Source organism: Triturus cristatus, chromosome 7, assembly GCF_964204655.1.
Source record: "Triturus cristatus chromosome 7, aTriCri1.1, whole genome shotgun sequence".
In the NCBI taxonomy this organism is placed as follows: Eukaryota; Metazoa; Chordata; class Amphibia; order Caudata; family Salamandridae; genus Triturus; species Triturus cristatus.
Window position 1 is genome coordinate 1,805,616,252 of NC_140590.1, and position 20,366 is coordinate 1,805,636,617.

Sequence of the window (20,366 nt, forward strand, 5' to 3'; positions counted from 1 at the left end):
ACAGGGGTTAGAATATATTGTTATCATAATAAAAAGGTTTCCATTTTTTAATTTTACAGAGATTTATTTAGTGCAAACTTGACCCAAAGGTATCGGGTATCAGAGTGCTTTACATAGCACAGTTGCGTTACATGAGGACACATTCATTTATTTTATTCTTTTTTTTGTTAGGCACAGGAAGATTAAGTGATTTGCCCAGAATCACAGGATGTTCAGCGTCATTGCCGAGACTCGAGCCCAGTTCCCCAGATTCGAGGTAGACCGCCCCAGCATTTAGGCCAACTCCTCTCCCCATCTTACCAGTTAAACCAGTAAAGAAACAACACAAATTGGAATTTCTATCTTTGGAAAATCAGAAAATCCAACAATTAGGAATTAGTGAAGTTTGTTTTGATGGTTCCATTTGTTCAGCCATGTACTCTAGCTTAAAATGAAGAAAAAAATAACATGTATACCAAAGAACTGGGACTTTTTTTGCTGGCAACTGGTTCACAAATGGGTGTTTGCTTGTCCGAAACATGACTCTTGCACTATAGGCTCTAAAAATAATTGGAAAATTCTGGAGGTCATTATATTTTAGCTGATGCGGAAGAGAGTTCGTATGAATTTCCGGATGCACATTGGGGCTGATTACAATTATGCCTTGGCGGAAAACTACGCTACGCTTGTGTAGTTTGCGCAAGTACACGCCATGCAAATTGCACGTAGCACAGTGCAAAAACGTGTAGCGTAGCGCAGTTGTCATTTTTTGCTCGCTCACGGTCCTCAACGTCAAGTTGGCGACCGCGAGCGAGCAAAATTACATCCCGGTGAGACTTTTTCCTCGTTCGCGATCAGTGACATCAAGTTGCTGATCGCGAGCGTGGAAAATAAACCTCCCGGCGGGATTATCAATGCGGGGAGGTCAGGTTTCTCATTGCAAGTGGTCACGTATGCTCGCGATCGCTCGCAATGAGAAACTACCAGTCCGCGTTGAGAAAGCGGGGAGGTCAGGTTTCTCATTGCAAGTGGTCACGTATGCTCGCGACCGCTCGCAATGAGAAACTACCAGTCCGCGTTGAGAAAGCTGCTGCTCGAGTAAAAATCTACTTGAGCGGCAGAAAAAAGACAGCTTGCACTGTGCAAGATGCCATTTGCAATGATTGCACAGTGCTGACAAGCATCCGCCACTGTGCAATCATTGCCAACAGCATTTCCCTACTGCACTACACAGTTTGCGTAGGCTACGCGTAGCTCGCGCAGTGCGAAGTGCACTTCGTGTAGCTACGTGTCACGCTACTACGCGAACTACGCCCAGGGTTAATTACGATCTCGCTAGGAAAGCCTCCGAATCGGATTCGATATTGCAGAAATCAATCCGGACCCCTTGTTCTCAACCGAATCACCCCCGAATGACCAAGTTCAATGCGGATATGTCATCTGTGTCGACCGAATTGTTTCTGAACCTGATCCTTTTGGTTCAACTTGTTCGCAGCCAAATCTTGTCGCGCAATGGAGCCCGCCTCAGAACGAGTGAGTACTATGCACAATTCGGACAGATGTATTGACTCGGTTTTGCCGAAACAAAACAGCTGTGGAAATCAGACTTCGTGGGGCTATAGCATGCCCCACTTCACCCAGGGCCCTCCAAATCGGTCCTGTAGGGGTACCCATGGGTCCCACCTTTCCATACATGCACAGTGTGGGGTGAAGCCTTTTCCCCACCCACCCCTTTTTGCTATGGGAGCCTATGTACTCATTCGGTTTACAGACTCCCATAGACTTCAATGGCAGTCCGAGCGAACCAAGTTCATCACTATACAGATGCATCGGAATAGGTAGCTCGGACACCTACAGTGCGATTCGCTAGGAAAGCCCTCCGGATCAAAGTAGTACGGAGGGCTCTCCTAGCAAGATCGTAATTGGCCCCTTAATATTTCGTCACAAGTTTCCAACATACCAACCTTAGGGGCATACTTACAAGCCCCTATCGCCACCATAACATCACTTTTTGGGACGTTGTGGTGGGGCTAGGGGCTGCGCTTTATTTACAACGCAGCATTAGGTAACTTAACATGGATACACGCTGCCTTGTAAAAAAGGCCCCTTTTACGTTATACTTAGAGTGAAAGGGGAGGTCAATGGGTGTTGTGGGGGGGTAAGCCACTGCAAAATCCATTGATTTTGATGCTGCCCCCTACTTACAAGGGTGGCGTAATTAGGAGGCAGTGCTAAAATTAAGACCAGGAAAAACCTGGTCTTACCCTGGCGAAACGAGGAGAAATGTTTACTTTCTCCTAATTTTTGCTGTTTCCATCTATGCTGCATTATGCAGCACATATGGAAACACCAAAACGCCATTGATTGTATATGTGCAGGAAGGTGTCCCTTCTCGTGCATAAACAATGTGTGCTGCTCACAGTAAAAGTTACAAAACACCACTTAAAGAGGATTGGGGAGAGGATGTGGCCTAACAGCTAGGGTGGTTGATCTCAAATCTGGGGAACTGGGTTCAAGTCTTGGCAAAGACGCTCAACATCCTATGATTGTGGTCCAATCACTTAATGTGCCCTTTTGTAATGCAACTGGAGCTCATGTAAAGCACTCGGATACCAGATACATTTGGGTCAAGTTTGCTCTATATAAATCTACCCCCCAAAAAAAAGATTGTTTATGTGAAGGAAGAAACACCTTCCTGCACGTAGACAATCTTCCCTGCAACGCGGACACCTTTGCACTATTGTGCAAGGGTGCCTGCGTTGGAGCTAGGCAGCTAAATTTTGCACCAGCGCATGGGCAAATGCAGGGCTGCACCATATTGTTGTAAATATGGTGCAGCCCCGCGTTTCAGAAGTGGCAGAGTGGTGCGTAAACCCAAGAAGGTTAACACCTCGCTCTGCCACTTCTTCGTTAATATGCTCCTTAATGTCATGATGTCTTGAGAGTTGAAGTGGGGGAAAAGGAAACAAATTCAAGAAGTTCAAGGAAGTAGTAGTATTTAATATACAGACCTTATCAAAACAAGGCGAATACACACAACAAACACATATCCCAGTTTACAATTTCTGAGCTTTTGTTTTACAACAACAAGCTTTATTGTGTTGTTAATTGCAACCATTCCAAAATCATTGGTAAACATTTTAAAAACTGAACCCCTTCTTTTTCTTGAGAACTTGCTGTTTAAGGCTTTTAACACCCCCAAGTCACTGGATACAACTTCAAATGAAAACAGCAACAATTTACATTTTTTCTGTTGACTTATTACATTTTCCTATTCAGTATTCTTTTTATTTCGTAGAGCATTTTTAAATTCTGTGTTGTTCAGACTGTATATGATAGGGTTACATAGTGGAATAACAACTATATACAACAGAGACAAGAATTTGTTTTCTTTTATTGAATATGCAGATGTTGGCCGGATATAGGTAGAAGATAAGGACCCACTGAATAAAATGACTACAGTAATGTGGGATGTACATGTAGAAAAGGCCTTCCGCCGCCCCAAAACAGACTGAATGTTCAGAATGACTGAGATGATCTTAATGTAAGATGTAATGATTAAAACGAATGAAAATATGACCACAACAGCACCAATTATGTAGGTAAGTGCATCTATAGTGCTAGTGCTGGTGCAAGAAAGCTTCATTAGGGCAGTAACATCACAGAAGAAGTGACTGATTGTATGTGATCGGCAGAAAGAGAGCTGGGATATTAATACCGTGTGTGGTATCGTATCCAGGAGGCTAAAAACCCAGCATGCAATGGACAGACAGAGGCAAACTGTCTCATTCATGATGATTGTGTAACGTAAGGGATGACAGATCGCCACATAGCGATCATAAGCCATGACTGAGAGCAGAAGAAATTCTGTAGTGATCATAGATCCAAATATATATATTTGCAGCAGACATTGGGCCAGAGAAATGTATTTGTCCTCCAGGAAGAATTGGGCCAACATTTTTGGGAATATAACTGAGGTACTACAGATGTCAATAAAGGACAAATGTGTGAGGAAGACATACATGGGGGTGTGCAAACAGGGGTTTGAATATATTATTGACATAACAAGAAGGTTTCCAGTCAATGTTGTCAGGTAAACTAAAATAAAAGCAACAAAAATTGGAACTTGTATCCCTGGAAAATCCGAGAATCCAACAATTAAGAATTTATCAAGTGAGGTTTGATTTGATGGTTCCATTTGTCCAAAAGAGCAGATTGGCTTAAAATGGTGAAAAAGGAAAATGAACTCAAGAGAACTTTGAATTTGCTGTCAACTGATTCGCAGATGGATGTTTGCTTGTCGTAAACACAGCTCTTGAACTATAGTTCTAAAATATGAATGAAAAAGTGTGGAGATCATTATGTTTTCACTGTTGTGGAAAAGAGCTCTCATAAAACACTCAAATTAGGATCAGGAGGCACTCAAAGAAGAAAATACTCAGGGGCATATATATATCATGGTTTTGCTTTGCCCTTGCACCATGCAAGGGGGCACAAAAGCAAACCAAAACCTAAGTGAGATTTATCAAGCCACGCAAGGCCGCATTGCATGGCCCTATATGGCTTGATAAATCTAGAGTAATGCAAAGCACCAAAAATCATTGCCTTGCAATGCTCTGCCCCAGGGAGGCATTCCATGGTTGTTCCCATGCATCCACCCATGGATTTTGGTGCATTCCTAGATTTACCATTAGTGGTAGTCCTGGGAATACTTTAAAATGCTGCGACTTATGTGAGTCATAATGAGGAGAAAACTCTGCACTAGATTGTTTTTCTGCACAAAACACACCTATATACAACACAAGATTGATTGCATTGGCACTAGGCAGCCAGAAGTGTGCCAGTGCCAGGAAAGGACAGGATTGTGTCATATAATGTTAAATATGGTGCATTCCTGCCCTTTCACCCAGCAAGGTGGCTACCTGTAGTATTAAATATGTAGAACCTGTTGAACATGTTTTACACTATCCAACAAACATGAATCACAGCGTCTGAACTTTTGATGTACAATGAGAAACTTTACTAGATATTCATAACAACCATTTCAAAACTGTCAATAAGCATGTAAAAATAAATTTTAAAACTGTCCACTAAAGCATTACATTTAAAAAGCACCCAGCAAACACAATCAAATGTGTTTTGTTACAATTATGAGAATATCCTTACATGTTTGACATAATATCTCAGTTTCATATGTTGGATATTCTGAGTGAGTTCTGTCAAAAGGAGGAACCCCTCACATACCTGGCAGATTTATCTAGTGGGGTGGTGAGTGGTGTTATTTTTTCTTTAATGTCAAAATCATCGGCAGGGCCTCTGTTAGATATGTTTAGAGGCAATCTTTCATGTATGGAGATAGCAAGATGTCATGATGCTTTGCTATTCAACATGACGTAATGTGCTATTTGAAATATTAAGCGCACAGTCGCCTCATTAAAATAGTTTTGAAATGCCGCAAGTAAAGCGAGGATTCACAAATTTTGTGCATTTGCAAAAGGTTCTGCGAGCTGGTGAAAGTAGTATAATGCCTTGAATTACTTGTTGACCATCCAATTTCTGATGATGGTTTGTTTTCACAAGAGTTTCCCCTTTAATGTTGACAGCTGTTTAATAGGCTGGATTAAGCATAAGAAATGTAAAACTCAATGTGATGGAGTATAGCATGTATGAAAGCTGGAGTGAATGTCATAGTATACAGAAAGAAATCAACAATTAGCTTATTGCAATCATAATCAGAAAAGGTCAACCATTTAATTCAGTGAGAATCTATTGTAAGATATTTTAATAAGCTTTTATTTCAAGAGGATGAGTATTCTTTAGCATACTGCGCATCACAGGGTGAGAAGAGCTTGCTTCTGCATAGACCCATCCCTCTACATTAGAGTTTATTTCAACAAGTCTCCTACCAATTCTTGAGGTATGTGGACTTTTCACAGTTTCCAAATTAGCTCTCTCCTTGTGCTTTTTCACTGCAGAATGTAGGGGTAGGTGTAACTAACATAATTTTACATAGCGCAATTATGCAAGATACATCTCTCACTCAAAAAATTACCCGACCGGCCTACTTGAGTAAAACTTCAATTTTAAAATGCCATATTGGGTCGATTTGGGTAACATATCTACCAGAAATGTTTGCTGAACCCCACATTGAAGTAACTGCTGAGAGCGTTCCAAACACTGCTGTTGGCATTTTGATTTGTAGTTTTGCACTCACAAATTACCCGAACAGTATTCTTGTGTAAAAAATCTGCCTGAAATGCCGCTCAGGTAATAAAATTACTCAAACATTCCATATGGAATTCAAAATTTCATCTGTAATTATGCGATATGGTGTAATAGCCTCATCTTGGTTATTTTGCATTAATTTAATTATGCAAAACTACTAAAATTATGCCAATTACTCCAGCATACTTCAAGTTTTGCCCAGACCTAGAAAAATTCTCAGTTAGCAGCACCTGTTGATGAAAGTCAGCACTCACTTTCGACCTCATGGAAGAGGAATGGAAAACAAGACAACACTATTCACAGAGTGTGATGCAAAGAAACATATAAAGCAAATTGTGTAACTGAACAAAACCAAGATAGAGGTCCTATCCATACCCACACTTTAATGGTTGCACTTTAATAAGAATATCAAAAGAATCAGGTTGTACAGAATCTGCCTGCCATGCTATTGTGAGGTAAAGTCACTGTATTGATCTGAGCCTTGACGGAGTATCGATTTTGCCCAAACAGAAAGACCCACACAAACCACAACCACACAAATCCATTTTCACAAATGTTAGGGTGTGCTTTCCTTTGGCAATTCGACAAACCTTTACATGTGTAAACTATGACGTGCCAGAAAATGAACCAAATAACATTATAAGCAAAGAAATTAAGAAAGTACATTTCATAATCAAACTACATATACAAGATAAAATTCTAATAGCCAAATGAAGAAAAATATGACACGGACATATTCCAATTCCAATTCCTAGTAGAAATAATGATAATAAAGCCAATCTATGATAATCAAAGGGAAAAGGCCAGTATCCTAAGTATCCTAAGAAAATGTTCCCCTAGAGAGATTTAACAAGATTTAGGGAACGAACATGGTTGATTTGTGAATACAAGCCTCAGAAAGATGTAGAGCTTGAAATGGCCAAATAGTGTAAATTCTAACTAGGAAACATTTCCAGAAGTGCAAGCAATCAAGCCGATTGAACCGGGCGCTTGCATTTGTAGAGCCAACATCAATCTCAGAGATATTATTTTCAAAGTCGCAGAAAATGTGGCTGCAGTGAAAAGTTCTGACTCAGTGAAAGTGAAGTTTTACAGCTGTGTGTTTGACAGATGAGGCTTGCCCCTTCCATCTGTCCTTCATTGAAAGTCTACAGTGCTCTAAAGGTATGACGGGTAATTTCCCGTTACCCCATTCAGCTGGCACTCCTTCCAAGGGGCTATAACTTTTTGTCTTCAGACTCTATGATTGACAACACCCCATTTTTTGGATTCCACAAATAGATAGGACAGTTATTCTGGTATTTCCTCCACCGGTAAAGCAGGGAATATTTATTTTCTTTGTCTCACCTTTTAATGGTTTAACTTAGGAACAGTAGTTCTGACGCGTTTTTTAATAGAACAGGCTAGCTGGTCATTGATGAGTACCCTAAACCAATCCATTGTTTCCCCTTCCCTCTTCCTCAACTGTATGATGTCAAATCTGTAAGACATGATGACATTTTTTCAATATCTCATAGAGCACAATGTCCAAGGTGTCAAAATCTTTCTTCGAAGTGCTGAAACAATAAACTCCCACTGTCACTTATCGGACCACTTTGCATCTCAGCTTGCATTATGTTGTCTTATATACACAGCCCTATTTCATCATATTTATGGCAGAATTGGAATGGAAATTAGGCAAAGTAAATCAAGGCAGAAAGCCCGTATTTTTTACATGGCCCATCACACAACTTGTTTTTCATTTTTGGTTACTTGATATATCACTTGTGAGAAATGGCATTGCAGGTTGAGTGGGGTGTGAACCCCGGTCAAGTAGCAACTACAATCCCTTGCAGGGTGAACCACTAAAACACACTAAAACCCTGTGCTTAACCATGGGGACGTTGGCACACAAGCAGTCAGGCTTAACTTAGAGGCAGTGTGTAAAGTATTTATGTTTTACACAAACAGTAATAAAATGAACACACAACAGAAGACAAAATCCCAAACCAAAGTTAGAAAAGTATATTATATTTTAATAAATTATTTGACAAAAAAACAGCAAAAATTGAATAAGTAAACCGGAGACATTAATTTTTTAGTGCCAACAAGCACTAAGCACCAACAAAGGACATCTGTGCACACTGGACCAAATGAGGCCCAATGAGCAAAAGTTCCTTCGCCCAGGTTGCGTCGAAATCGAAGATCCTGTCGACAGGGAGGCTGCTGAGCACAAAAAGGGGGCTGGGCCAATGTTTATTCACATATCAGCAGTGGCCCTGTTTGCACAACAGTGGCGATGTGTCGCAAGGATGAGCATCATGCAGTGGTGGTTCCGAAGGCAGATCATGTCTCTGAGCCCCGCAAATGCAGCAGTGCGCCCATTCTGATCCATGCAACAAGGAGCAATGCACCAGTTCAAATCTGTGCAAAATCAATGATGCATCAGTGCTGACCCATGTAGTTAAGCCAATGAACCAGTTTAGTCTTAGCAACGGCAATGATGAGTTGGGTTTGCTGAGCAAGCACCTCAGGTCCATTTCCAAGGATACAGGACTCAAGTGGTACCACTTGGCAGGGTAGACTCACAGATTGCAGAGTCCAGGTGAAGAAGCAGGATAGTTGGAAATCTTTTATGTCCCTGATACTTCAGATAAGGAGGCCAGCCAACTCGACCTTGGAATCACTCTGGGTTCTGGGGTCAAGTGATACAGATCCAGTCCCTCTCATCCAGACCAGGAGGGCAACAGGCAGCAAGTCAGCACAGGACAAAAGCAGTTCTTCCAGGCCAGCAGTCCATCAGAAAGGCAGACCTTCAACAGCACAACAGTTTTTCTTCATGGCAGAGTATCCCCAGATCCATTAGTGTAATGAAGTGGTTATGTCTGAGGTCTAGTTTTTATGCCCAGTGGTTTCAATGAAGTGGGGATACTTCAAAGAAGGGTCTTTTTTAATGTGCACAGAGTTTCTCTCTTCCTGCTCTGGCTCCAGAATGACTACAGGGGGTATGCAGCCCTTTGTTTGGGGTCAGGACACAGCCTATTCAGGTGTAATTGTGAGGCTGTGCCCAGCTCATCCTCACAGGATGGCACATCAACTCACACATGAGCTCCCATTGTGTGTGGCTGTCTAGAGGTAATACACAGAGTCCAGCTGTCACTCTTCTCAGATATGTATCAGAGACAGGCCTCAGGCACACTGGACTAGGAGCAGGAAATGCCAACTTTCTAGAAGTATTAATAAATATGACTTGCATAAAAGAAGTTTTATCATTACAAGTACATGTGTATCAAACATGATAGTTATACTCCCGCTCAAATAGGAATTACAGCTAATTAGTTGTAATAAGGAATACCTAATGTTATCCTATTAGAGGAGTAGGACTCATAGTGGTAAAAAACGTATTTGGGAATTGTTCACTACCAGAACATGTAGGACTTAAACATACATGTTCTACATTTTACTTTACTTTGAGGACAATATAGGCAGAGAGGCTGAGCATAAGTATCTCATGTGCGGTTAGAAGATCTGTTGATGGTTGATGTGTGATGGTCCTTGATAGTGGAGAGCTGTGTATGTATGTGTGAGGATCTTCAACTGGCATCAATTCTAGATGGGGAGCCAGTGAAGGTGTCTGAGTCGAGGGGTGATGCATGTCTGTTAGGAGGGGTCCAGGATGAGTTGGTCAGTGATGTTCTGTATGGTCTGAAGTGTTTTAAGGAGCTGGGTGGAGAGTCCAGCATAGATAGTGTTGCAATAGTCGAGGCAGCTGGTGACGGGGGCTTGTGTGATTTTCTTTCTGGTGTTGAATGGGATCCATCTGAAGAGTCAGCGGAGCATGTAGAGGGTGTGGAAGCAGGAGGAGGCTACTGCATTGCCTTGTCATTTCCTGGTATGTTGGCTGTCAAGGATGATGCAGAGACTGTGTACTGTGTACTGTGTACATGGTCTGTTGGTGTGGGTGTAAGTTCTGCTGTACACCAGCAGTGGTTCCATGCAGAGGTGTTTATTTGGAAGATCAGTACTTCTGTTTTGTAGGAGTTGAGTGAGTCTGCTGTCTCTCATCCATTTTGCCACATTGGTCATGGCATTGCAGAAGTTGGTTTATGCATTGGAGGGGTCCTCTGTGAGCAAGAGGATTATTTGAGTGTCATCGGCGTTCCACTGTATGCCAATGTTGTAGCGTCTGTTGCTGAGGGTGTGGTGGGAGACGGCGTTAGATGCAGCAGAGTTTGAGGAGGATCAGGACCAGTTTCTGTGCAATCAAGGAGAGATATTATGTCATCTGTGGCAGTGATCACTGCAGTCTCAGTGCTGGGGTTTGCACAGAATCCTGATTGTGAGATGTTGAGTCGGTGGTTTTGGACCAGGAGTTAGTGAGGTGTTGGCTAATAGCTTTATTGAGATAGTTGGCTGGGTAGGAGAGCAGGGAAATTGGTCGGTACCTTTCAGGTCGCTAAGGACGGCTGATGGCTTCTTTAGTAGGGGTCTCATTGCTGTGTGTTTCTATGGGTCTGTGAAGGTTTGTGTGGAGATGGAGGTGTTGTGGATGCGCTGATTGGGTTGGCTCCGAGGTTGAAGAGAAGGTGGGGGCATGGGTTGTTGTGGGTCCCGGAGCAAATGGATGACATGATGGTTGTGGTGGTCTGGTTGGTTAGCAGAGACCAGGTGATTATCATTTGGCTGGTTTTGGCTGGTTGGTCGAGGTTGTCAAGGCTGAGAATGGTGGGTTGTGTATTGTTGTAGATGCTGGCTGTCTTGCTGTGGAAGTAATCTGAATGAGAGTCACAGAGTCCATGGGAGGGTTGGATGATGTTTTCTGTGGTTGCGAGGTTGGAGTATTCTTTGATGATTTTGAAGAGTTCCATCATGTGGATGACTGCGGTGTCGGTGTTTTCGATGATGACTGCTCTCTTGGCTTCCTTTATGTACAGGTGGTAGTTGCTGATGACTGCTTCGTTGGCCGCTGTGTCCGAGGGGTCCTTGTTGGCACGCCAGCTCTTTTTAAATCAGTAGCAGTTGTGATTGGTGTTTCTGAGCTCCAGGATGTACCAGCTGGCTTGCTTCAAGGTTTTGTTTGTTTTTGCTGGTTTAAGTGCCGCAACTCTGTTAGAACATTTGTTGATCCAGGCGGGAAGTCCTTGAGGGACTGGTCAAGGTCTGCTGAAGTTTCAGGTTGTGTGGCTTATGTCCATAATGTCTTGGTTACCTTGATCCAACTGTGGTATGGGGTGCTGTGTTGCTTGGTGGGAGGGTGTTGGGAGTCAGAGATGGTAAAGTGAACAATGGCATGGTCTGTCTGGGTGTGTTCTGTGACATGGGTGAATTTGATTCTGTTACTCGAGGTGAAGATGCCAGTGAGTGTCCGGATTTGTGTGTGGGTTCAGTTACCAGTTAGATGAGGTTGTGCAGGAGGGTGGTAGAGTTGTCGTGGTTGAGGTAGTTGACATGGAACTTAAGGGTTTCCGAGCAGGGTGTAGTGGAGGGAATCTATGGCAAGTGGGCTATGAGATTGAGGATGGCGTGGCAGATGGATGGTTGGTAAGTAGTCAAAATATCAAGTTTAAACTATTGAATAGATATAATATAGAGCATAAAATATTGTAAGTTAAAAATATCATTGTTAAAAATATCTAAGTATATAATATCGATTTTATGTGTTGTAAAAAATATCGTTGTAAAAAATATCGTTGACAAAAATATGGCTATTAAAATATATCGTTATAGTTAATTTTTTTCTAGTTAAAAGTTCTTAAATGTGTTGAAAATATTTAAAATATTATTAATAAAATTGTATAATAATTTTTAGGAGCAGATGTTGGGTTAATAGGGGATATGGGTGGGTAGTGCATTAAAAATCCGAGATTAAAAATGATTAAATTGTGAAATATTTATTAATTTTTAGTAATATATTGTTTGGAGCGTGATGTTGGATTAAAAGGGGATAAGGGTGGGTAGTGTATTGAAAATTTGAGAGTAAAATGTTTAGAACATTTTTAAAATTTAAAATTTTTAGAAATATATTTTTAGGAGCGGAATGTAGGGTTAATAGGGGATAAGGGTGGGGAGAGTTTTAACATTTTGAGAGTAACAGAATTGAAAAATTTATGAGAGTGCATATTTGGTTTTTAATATAAATTTTTACATTTATCAACATTAACATTTGAGAAATATGAATATTAATACATAATTAAATATATTTTGCTAAATTAATAAATCTATAAGTGGAAAATTGTTGATTTATATTTAAAATTGTATAAATTATTGATTGTATAATTAATATGTTAGATTATGTTGCTACAAATAATATATTTACATATTGATTTTTTATGACAGTGTTTATAAATAATAATATTTTTTAAAGTAATATTGAAATATGTTTTAAAATAATTAAATATTAACAATAATAAATTATAGAAAATATTTATTAAGCATAAAGATGTTCTGTAAATTTGTTATAGTTTATTTGTAAAATAAAAAATATTATTTTATTTTGGAAAATTGGAAGACAATATTATTTTGAAAAAATGTGAATGTTATGATGCTGTTTTATTAATGTAATATTATATTATAAAACTAATATTGTTTTTCTACTTGAGTAGATGCTTTTTGTGTTTATTATTTATGAGGAGTTGATATAGGAGTATTATAATATAGTTTTGCGTATTTTATGCATTAATGTAAATGTGGTGATAGTAACATATTTAGGTTAAATGTGTGGCAATTTTTCTACAAGTTAAATGTATTTTGGAAAGTGAATAGTATAACGTTTAATTTGTTATTGTTAATTGTTGTTTTTGGGTATTATATAAATAGAAGAGGGAATAGTAATTAATATATGGATAGTGTATAGGATATTTGATTATTGATTAATAATTGTATTGTAAATAGTAATTAATACATGTCTACTGTACAGTACTTTTCCCTGATTTTTTTCCAATAGGAGTGGGAACACAAAATTATATTTATTTAATGTCTAGCATCTTCCCTGAATTTATATAAATTGGAGTAGGAATAATAAATAATATATGTTTAGAGTCCAGCACCTTCCCTGACTTCATTTAGATTGGAGTGGAAATAGTAAATAATATTCGTTTAGTGTCCAGCACCTTCCCAGAATTTTTTCAGATTGGAGTCGGAATAGTAAATAATAATTGTTTAGTGTCCAGTACCTTACCTGACTTTTTTTTATATTGGAGTGGGAATAGTAAATGATATATGTTTTGTGTCCAACACCTTCCCTGATTTAATATTAATTGGAGTGGGAATAGTAAATGACATATGTTCTGTATCCAACACCTTCCAAGAGTTAATGTAGCTTGGAGTGGGAATAGTAAATGAGATATGTTTAGTGTCCAGCACCTTCCCTGACTTTATTTAGATTGGAGTGGGAATAGTAAATATTATGTCTTTAGTGTCCAGCACCTTCCCTGACTTCATTTAGATTGGAGTGGGAATAGTAAATAATATATCTTTAGTGTCCAGCACCTTCCCTTCATTTAGATTGGAGTAGGAATAGTAAATAACATAAAGTTAGTGTTTAGCATGTTCTATCAATTTATATAAATGTAAGTGTGAGAAGTAAGTTACAGAGATATAGTAATACATGTATAAATAAAAATAATAATTTTAACAGTTAATTGATATAATATAAATATTTTTGCATACATTTTATATATTTTTACATGTAAAAAAACTAGAATTTTTTTTATTTAGCATTTAAATTTGTATTAATTATTAAACATGTAGAATAAAAGATGAGAGCAAGTATTTTATTGATTCAAATATACTGCTTTTATTTTGATGAGATAGGAAGAACAAAATATCGTGTTATTTATTCACATCTTATATTATTTTTATATTTTTGGTAATAAAAATACATCTTTATTACAGTATTAAGTTTAAAAAAAAAATAGATAATGCAAATTTGTTATTCAACATTTTAAACACATGGGGGTCTATTAGGATGGCGGTCGGAAAATCACTCTGACCGCCATGGTAGCGGGAAAAGACCGCTTGCCAGGTCCGCGGCATAACCGTCGGTCCAATCAGTATGCTCCACAGTCGAAATCCGACCGCGGCGGTACGATTGCGGCCTTTAAGATGGGTACCCCCCCAGTGCACCAGCCCCCCAACACATTGGGGGCCCGCAATGACCCCTGGAGACATTCTCCACATGCCTTTCCATGGCGGTTCCTCAGCAGCGGAAAGGCTGGCTACCGCCGGCATGATCATGCCGGCAGAGCCTGGCCCTGCACCAGCCCATTTTAGCGGCCCAGCTCCGCCCGCCAGGCAAGCGTGTGGACTGCTGCCATCGGAAAAGTGGCGGGCAGAATTTCTCACCGCCACGGTCATCACCACCATGCTAATGTGACCGGCGGTTTCCCGGGTTTCGATCACAGATGGATCTACTGTTACGAAAAACATCATGGGGTCTATTAGGATGGCGGCCGGATGGCCACCGCCGGTCCGGCTATTCCCACCGCCGGCCCAGCGACTGCCATCCATCCACCATCCTAATAGACCCCATGATGGTTTTGGTAACAGTAGATGTATTTTTATCTAGAAAAAAAACATAAATAACAATTTGATATTTTTTGACATTTTTAAACATATACATTTTATTTCTGTTAATCATATTTATATGTTTTGTATAAATAATATTATTTAATACATAAGCTTGTGGGTAAATGTAATTTTTTTTTAACATTATGGTATTGTTTGCTAATTATCATAAACATAGTACAATTTTTATAGATAGCATAAATCATATTTTAAACATTTTTATTCAACATTGAAATATTTTTTTCATTTTTAAAAAATGTACATTAATATATTGGTAACATAGAACATTTATAATATTTATAAAAGTAAATGCATAGGGGCAGATTTACAAGCCCCGTACGCCACATTTGCACCGCCGTTGCGTCACTTTTGTGACGGAGCGGCGGCGCAAAGCCAGCGCCATGCTGCGGGGTATTTACAACGTGACGCAACTAGGGAGATGCGTCACGTTGTAAAGCCCTGCGCCACATGTGGGCGTTCCGGCGCAGAAACGCCTCCTAAAAGTGGCTGTGTGAAATGTACAAGATTTCACTAAGTCACTTTTACGGCCATGCTGCATCAAAACCCTGCGCCTGCCTGAAGCAGGCATAAGGAGCCTTGCTGGAGCTGCATCGCGCTTGCGACGCGACTCCAGCAATGCGTCACCTTTACGGCAGCAGATGCGTCACGCAACTGACTATTCTTGGCCCATGGTGCGCCGCATTGTAAATGCGGCGCATCCATGGTGGCGCAAGAGGTGTCTGCCGTGACACAAAATAACTGGCGCATCCCTGCTGATATGCAGGGATGCGCCAGTTATTGTAAATCTGCCCCATAGTATTTAAGGCAGCCATTTTAAAAGTAAAGGTCTATTTTGTAATCTATCGGTTTTGTTTTGGGTCATTTCTATGGAGAGAAGATCGCGGTCGGAAGCTATGTCGCGTCGGTTAAGGTAAGATTAATTTTCTTTACTTTAACTTTAATTTAAGTTTATTTTGGAGGTAATGTAGTAGTATATAGTGTATGTAGTTTTAGGTTTTTTTAGTTTAGTTACAGTATATGTTTAATTTTTATGTGTTTGAGATGTAGTTAGTTTGTGTTACCGTGTGGCCTACTGTTTGCTAGATATTTGTAATTTAAAATAAACTGCAATGGTAGGAATGTATTGTTTCATTATATGTTATATTTTATGTGTGTTTTTATCGGGAGGGATTGTGTTACTTTAAACCTCCTTAATTTTTCACGTTTTCCGAGAGCCTTTTTTTTTTTAACCTATTTTTGGGGATTTATATGGTTATCGTTGGTGGAGCTATTCCTGGTGGTTTGTTTTGGGAACAGTTGTATTTTTACTTATTTTTTGGGAAACATTTGAACAATTGTGGATTATTGCTGAAGATAGAATTGTTAGAAGGATCTTGGGTTTTCTTTTCTCTGCAACTCAAAATGTACGTACATTCTTTTAATTTGTATTGGGTGGGAATCATTTATTATGCTACTGTCATAAATATTTTAATTGTATAACATATATTTATGTTGTCAAATTATTTTTCCTGTTTAAATTGAAATAATTGACATAAGAAATGTATTTTCTTTTCGGTTATAAAAATATTTTTTTACTGTTGGATTTAGTTTACAGTAGACTTTTAGCAATAGTCTAGAGGTATTCTAATCCTTTAGTTGTTGGGTAGAGTCTTACTTTGTATTGGTACACAAACATTTGTGTAGTTTGCTTGGTTAGTTTTAGGCCCAGTTGAGTTATAGATTGATCCATTCTAAGCTGTTGGTAGCTTTGCTCTTTATGGATAGATCGTAAAAGTTAGTGTAATTCTGCCTGCTGTGGCTTGGAAGGCATTATGCCATCCTTCCACGGCATTGTTGGTTTTGGCTTCTTTATTTAAGGTGCTGGTATATACATTCCACCATGGAATGTGAAATTTAGATTGTCTTCTATGCCCTGATCGGTATAGCATTCCCACCCAGGTATCTTCAAAGTAGTCTAGTAGGGGCTCATTTTGTTTTCATTTTGTTGGCAGTAGGGACTTTCGGTCAGTAAATTGTGGTTTTCAGCTATGTCACTAACAGGTACGTATGCTAATGCTATTATTTTTAATTTGGTATGCAAAGTTGCTGTTTGTTGCATATTCTACACTTAGGGCTTGATTTCGATCTCGCTAGGAAAGCCCTACGACCGATTCTGTCAGGTAGAACTTTCCGACCGACTTGTGCTCCGGGGCTCCGAGCGACAGAGTACGATGCGCTGCAGCGCTGATGGACTCGGGTTGCTCGGAGCCCCATAGAAGTCAATGGTAGCCTGTTGTACAACGGGTATATAGGCCTCCATCGTGAAAAACATATGTCTTGGAAAAGTGTGCCCCAGGTCGTGTGTTTGTGTCAGTGCCCCTCGTAACGTTCATGTGTGGGTGAGGGGGACCCCTGGGTCCCCCCGAAGTCTGAGTCGTAGGGCCCCAGGTAAAGGGGAGTCCAGCACGGACCCCCAAAGTATGCTTCCCAGAGCTTTTTTGAGCTGGAGCCTCCGACTTGCACCGGCTGCTCATAACACGCATCGTACTTGGCCAGCTGGAAATCAAACGCATTGCGCCATACGAGTCGGACATATTTGAGTCGCTCGGGAAGCATCGCTGATGGGTACGTGTCAGTCGGAGCGCAAATCGATTATCTCATCATACTTGCTTGCTCATCCAGCTGTACAAATCGCACGGAAATCACGCGTACCAATCGGACTCGCTACTGGCGGATGGCACTAGGAGCCCTTCTGAGCGAGATCGGAATTGTCCCCTTATTGTAGATTTTTGGAGAGGTCTCCAAATGCATTGGTTGAAGTGGTAGTAGCAACTTTGAATTGCTGTGTGAGGGTAGTTTTTCAGTATTGCTTGTAACTATGGGGGATGATTATGATGGCGAAAGGACCCCCACGGCAGGGCTGGCGGTGGCAACCGCCAGCACTGCGGTGGCGGTCCTTTCGCCATCGAACGGATTTTTCTCACCACCAGATTAGGATGGCCGTGGGAACATGACTGCATCGGCAAAGACTGTCTGCCGCCAGCAATCGTCGATTGCCCGGCGAACGGTGCAGGGAGCGCAAAATGGTGGCGGTGCCTAGCACTGTAAATCATCTTGTAGCCATCAGGAGTGGCGGTGGCAATGTCGAGGTCTGAGGAGGGTTAAGCCACATTTCGTTGATGAAGGCAATATCCGGGGAGAGGGTGGTGATGGTGTCCCAGATTTCTGTGTCCTGCTTGCAGAGGGAGCGTGCATTGATCAGGATGCATTGGAGCAGTTCTAGGCTGTTTGTGGTCTTCTGAGTTAAACTGGTGCAGAATTTATCAGGAGGGCACTAGGCAAAATGTTTGGTGGAAGACTACCCTAAGGCTGACAGGTATAACCCATGCCCCCCCAGCTGAAAGTGGGGATAACTACCCAACCTCCTGGGTGTTCTCATCACTTAGGATGGAAGAAGCTGAAGAGCCCTCAGCATTGGTGTGGTCCGACCACGGATGCTTTTGAACTATAAGGTCTATCCCTACAGGGGTGATGGGCAACCTCAAAAATTTGGGATTCTCATCTCTCATCTGCATCAACCATATGAGGGGCCTGTGGACTAAACCCCGAAGTGAGCGTCAAACACTGTTGTAAGATCTTACTGTTGATATTTTTTAGATGTTTTTGTTTATGTCTTCTAAAATGAATTAACAGTAAGTTGTGAGTTACACAATTAGAAAGATCAAACAAAATAAGCAGTACAGCCTTACTGATTGATTGGACACAAATATGCATCATTCCCATGAAAAAAAACATGATTCTCATGTCAGAATATGCAAGCAGCATGTCTTGCAGAAAAGTCACAAGTTTATTAACAATTATTCTGTTGTCTGTTAACAGGACCTCATTTGAGAGTTAAGGAAACGCTATTTTGAGTTAGCAATCATGGGCAGAGGACAGGACAGCAGGCCACAGACCACATAACACGACATCCTGATGCCTACACCCTGAGTAACCAATAATCACGTTCCAGTCATGGTTGGATGCAGATGAGAAAAAAGTTTTTTTCTAATGGTAGTCATGAAAAGAAAAAAAAATACCATACACTGAGGTAGCCTTCTAATAAAGTCAGAAATGGCAACTGAGATATCAATGAATAGTTACATTGTAAGGATTATATGAAAAATATCCTTAGTAAACAGCAGTGACCAAAACACGGGATGAAAGACTTGCCATTACACTACTTCTCCAAATCTTTGCTACAAAAGGTCATCACAGAACGTCTGAAAATGACACACTACCTGAATGGTGACTGCCACAAAGGCAATGAAAGATAAACTATTTCCATTCTAGCTATGATTGGGAGACATAAAAGAGAGACATTGAAGGCCAGGCTTTTCATATTGTTGTATTGCTTTTTCATCATGCAAGGCAATGAAAAGGCAATGCAACAGTAAAGTCACATTGAGTAAGCAACGCAAGGCCACCTTGTGTGGCCTTGAAGTGCTTGGTAAAACTGGAGTAACACAAAACAGTGCAAGTCATTGCTTTGCAAAATTCTGCCTCAGGGAGGTGTGCCATGTGTGGAGTGTGGGTGTTCCCACACATCCATCAATGGATTTTGTTGCATTCCCTTACTTACCTGTAATGGTAATGCATTGAAATACAATGCCCTCTCATGGGAGGCGTCTTGAGAAGAAATATCTTTATTTCGCATAGTTTTTTCCTCTTTCTAGATGTGCTGCATTCTGCAGAACACATAAAAAGAGGGAACATTTTAGAGGACTGTTTTTGTCCATGGTGCAAGGGTGCCTGCGTAGATGCTAGCCAGCACATTGTGCACCAGTGCACCAAAATGACAGTCATATACCATACAATGTTAAATATGACACATTATTGTCCTCTTCCTTTTACGCAGTGCAGAAATGGGCTAAGTGTTTGTTAGATTGGTCCTGAGGTTCTCAAAGTGAGAGCGTGGGGGGTGAAGAATTGTTTTTTTCATCTAGAGTGAGGCCTGCTGGAACCTGCGCTAAATAAGCTGTAAAGAAATGCCCCAAGAAACACATTTATTTGAATCAAAAATAGAAGTAAACCACAGACAACAATGCAAAAACTGCACAGCAACAAACTAATGCGTGAATGAACGTGCCCCCTTTAAGAAAAATAGAAATTTAAGGTCAGTCATTAGGTGGCAAGGCATTTAAATCCTGTTGTGAGTGAAGAGGTGATGCAGGGGATACATTGCAACTAGTGAGGTGCAGATGGATATTACTTATCCCGAAGTTTACACAGAAGCATTACTAGCAGTAGTAGAGATCAGTGGCTTGGAAATCATCAGAAAACTATCCTCCCAATGTCTTAGATCATAGTTGTGGTACAAGAGTATTTTAGCTGAAAATTTCCCCAGAAACATGGTTGCAGCAGAAAAAAAGTTAATCAGTCAAATTCTAGAAGGTCAAGATAGAAATGTCCTTCTTAACAACACTTATTTGAAACTGTGAAGGCAACCTAAAGTCTCAAAATGAACACACAGTGCATCTCTGTGTCAGTGGAGTAGCTAGGTTGCAATGGGCCTAGTGCAAGCAAAGTAACTGGACCCCCTCACTTGGGTGACAGTTTAATCTGTCAGCTGCTCCAAC

General features: G+C 40.5%; 1 protein-coding gene across 1 annotated transcript; it reads right to left on the bottom strand.

The window, feature by feature from the left end:
* Positions 1 to 3,250: 3,250 nt before the first annotated feature.
* On the bottom strand, positions 3,251 to 4,177 carry LOC146813220 (olfactory receptor 5G29-like). Its single transcript, XM_085614735.1, has one exon. The coding sequence runs from the start codon at positions 4,175 to 4,177 to the stop codon at positions 3,251 to 3,253; it is 927 nt and encodes a 308-aa protein (XP_085470861.1).
* Positions 4,178 to 20,366: the final 16,189 nt, after the last annotated feature.

What these genes read in the sequence shown, in the direction of transcription:
- LOC146813220 (XM_085614735.1), bottom strand. Translation starts at nt 4,177, where the DNA reads ATGGAACCATCAAATCAAACCTCACTTGATAAATTCTTAATTGTTGGA.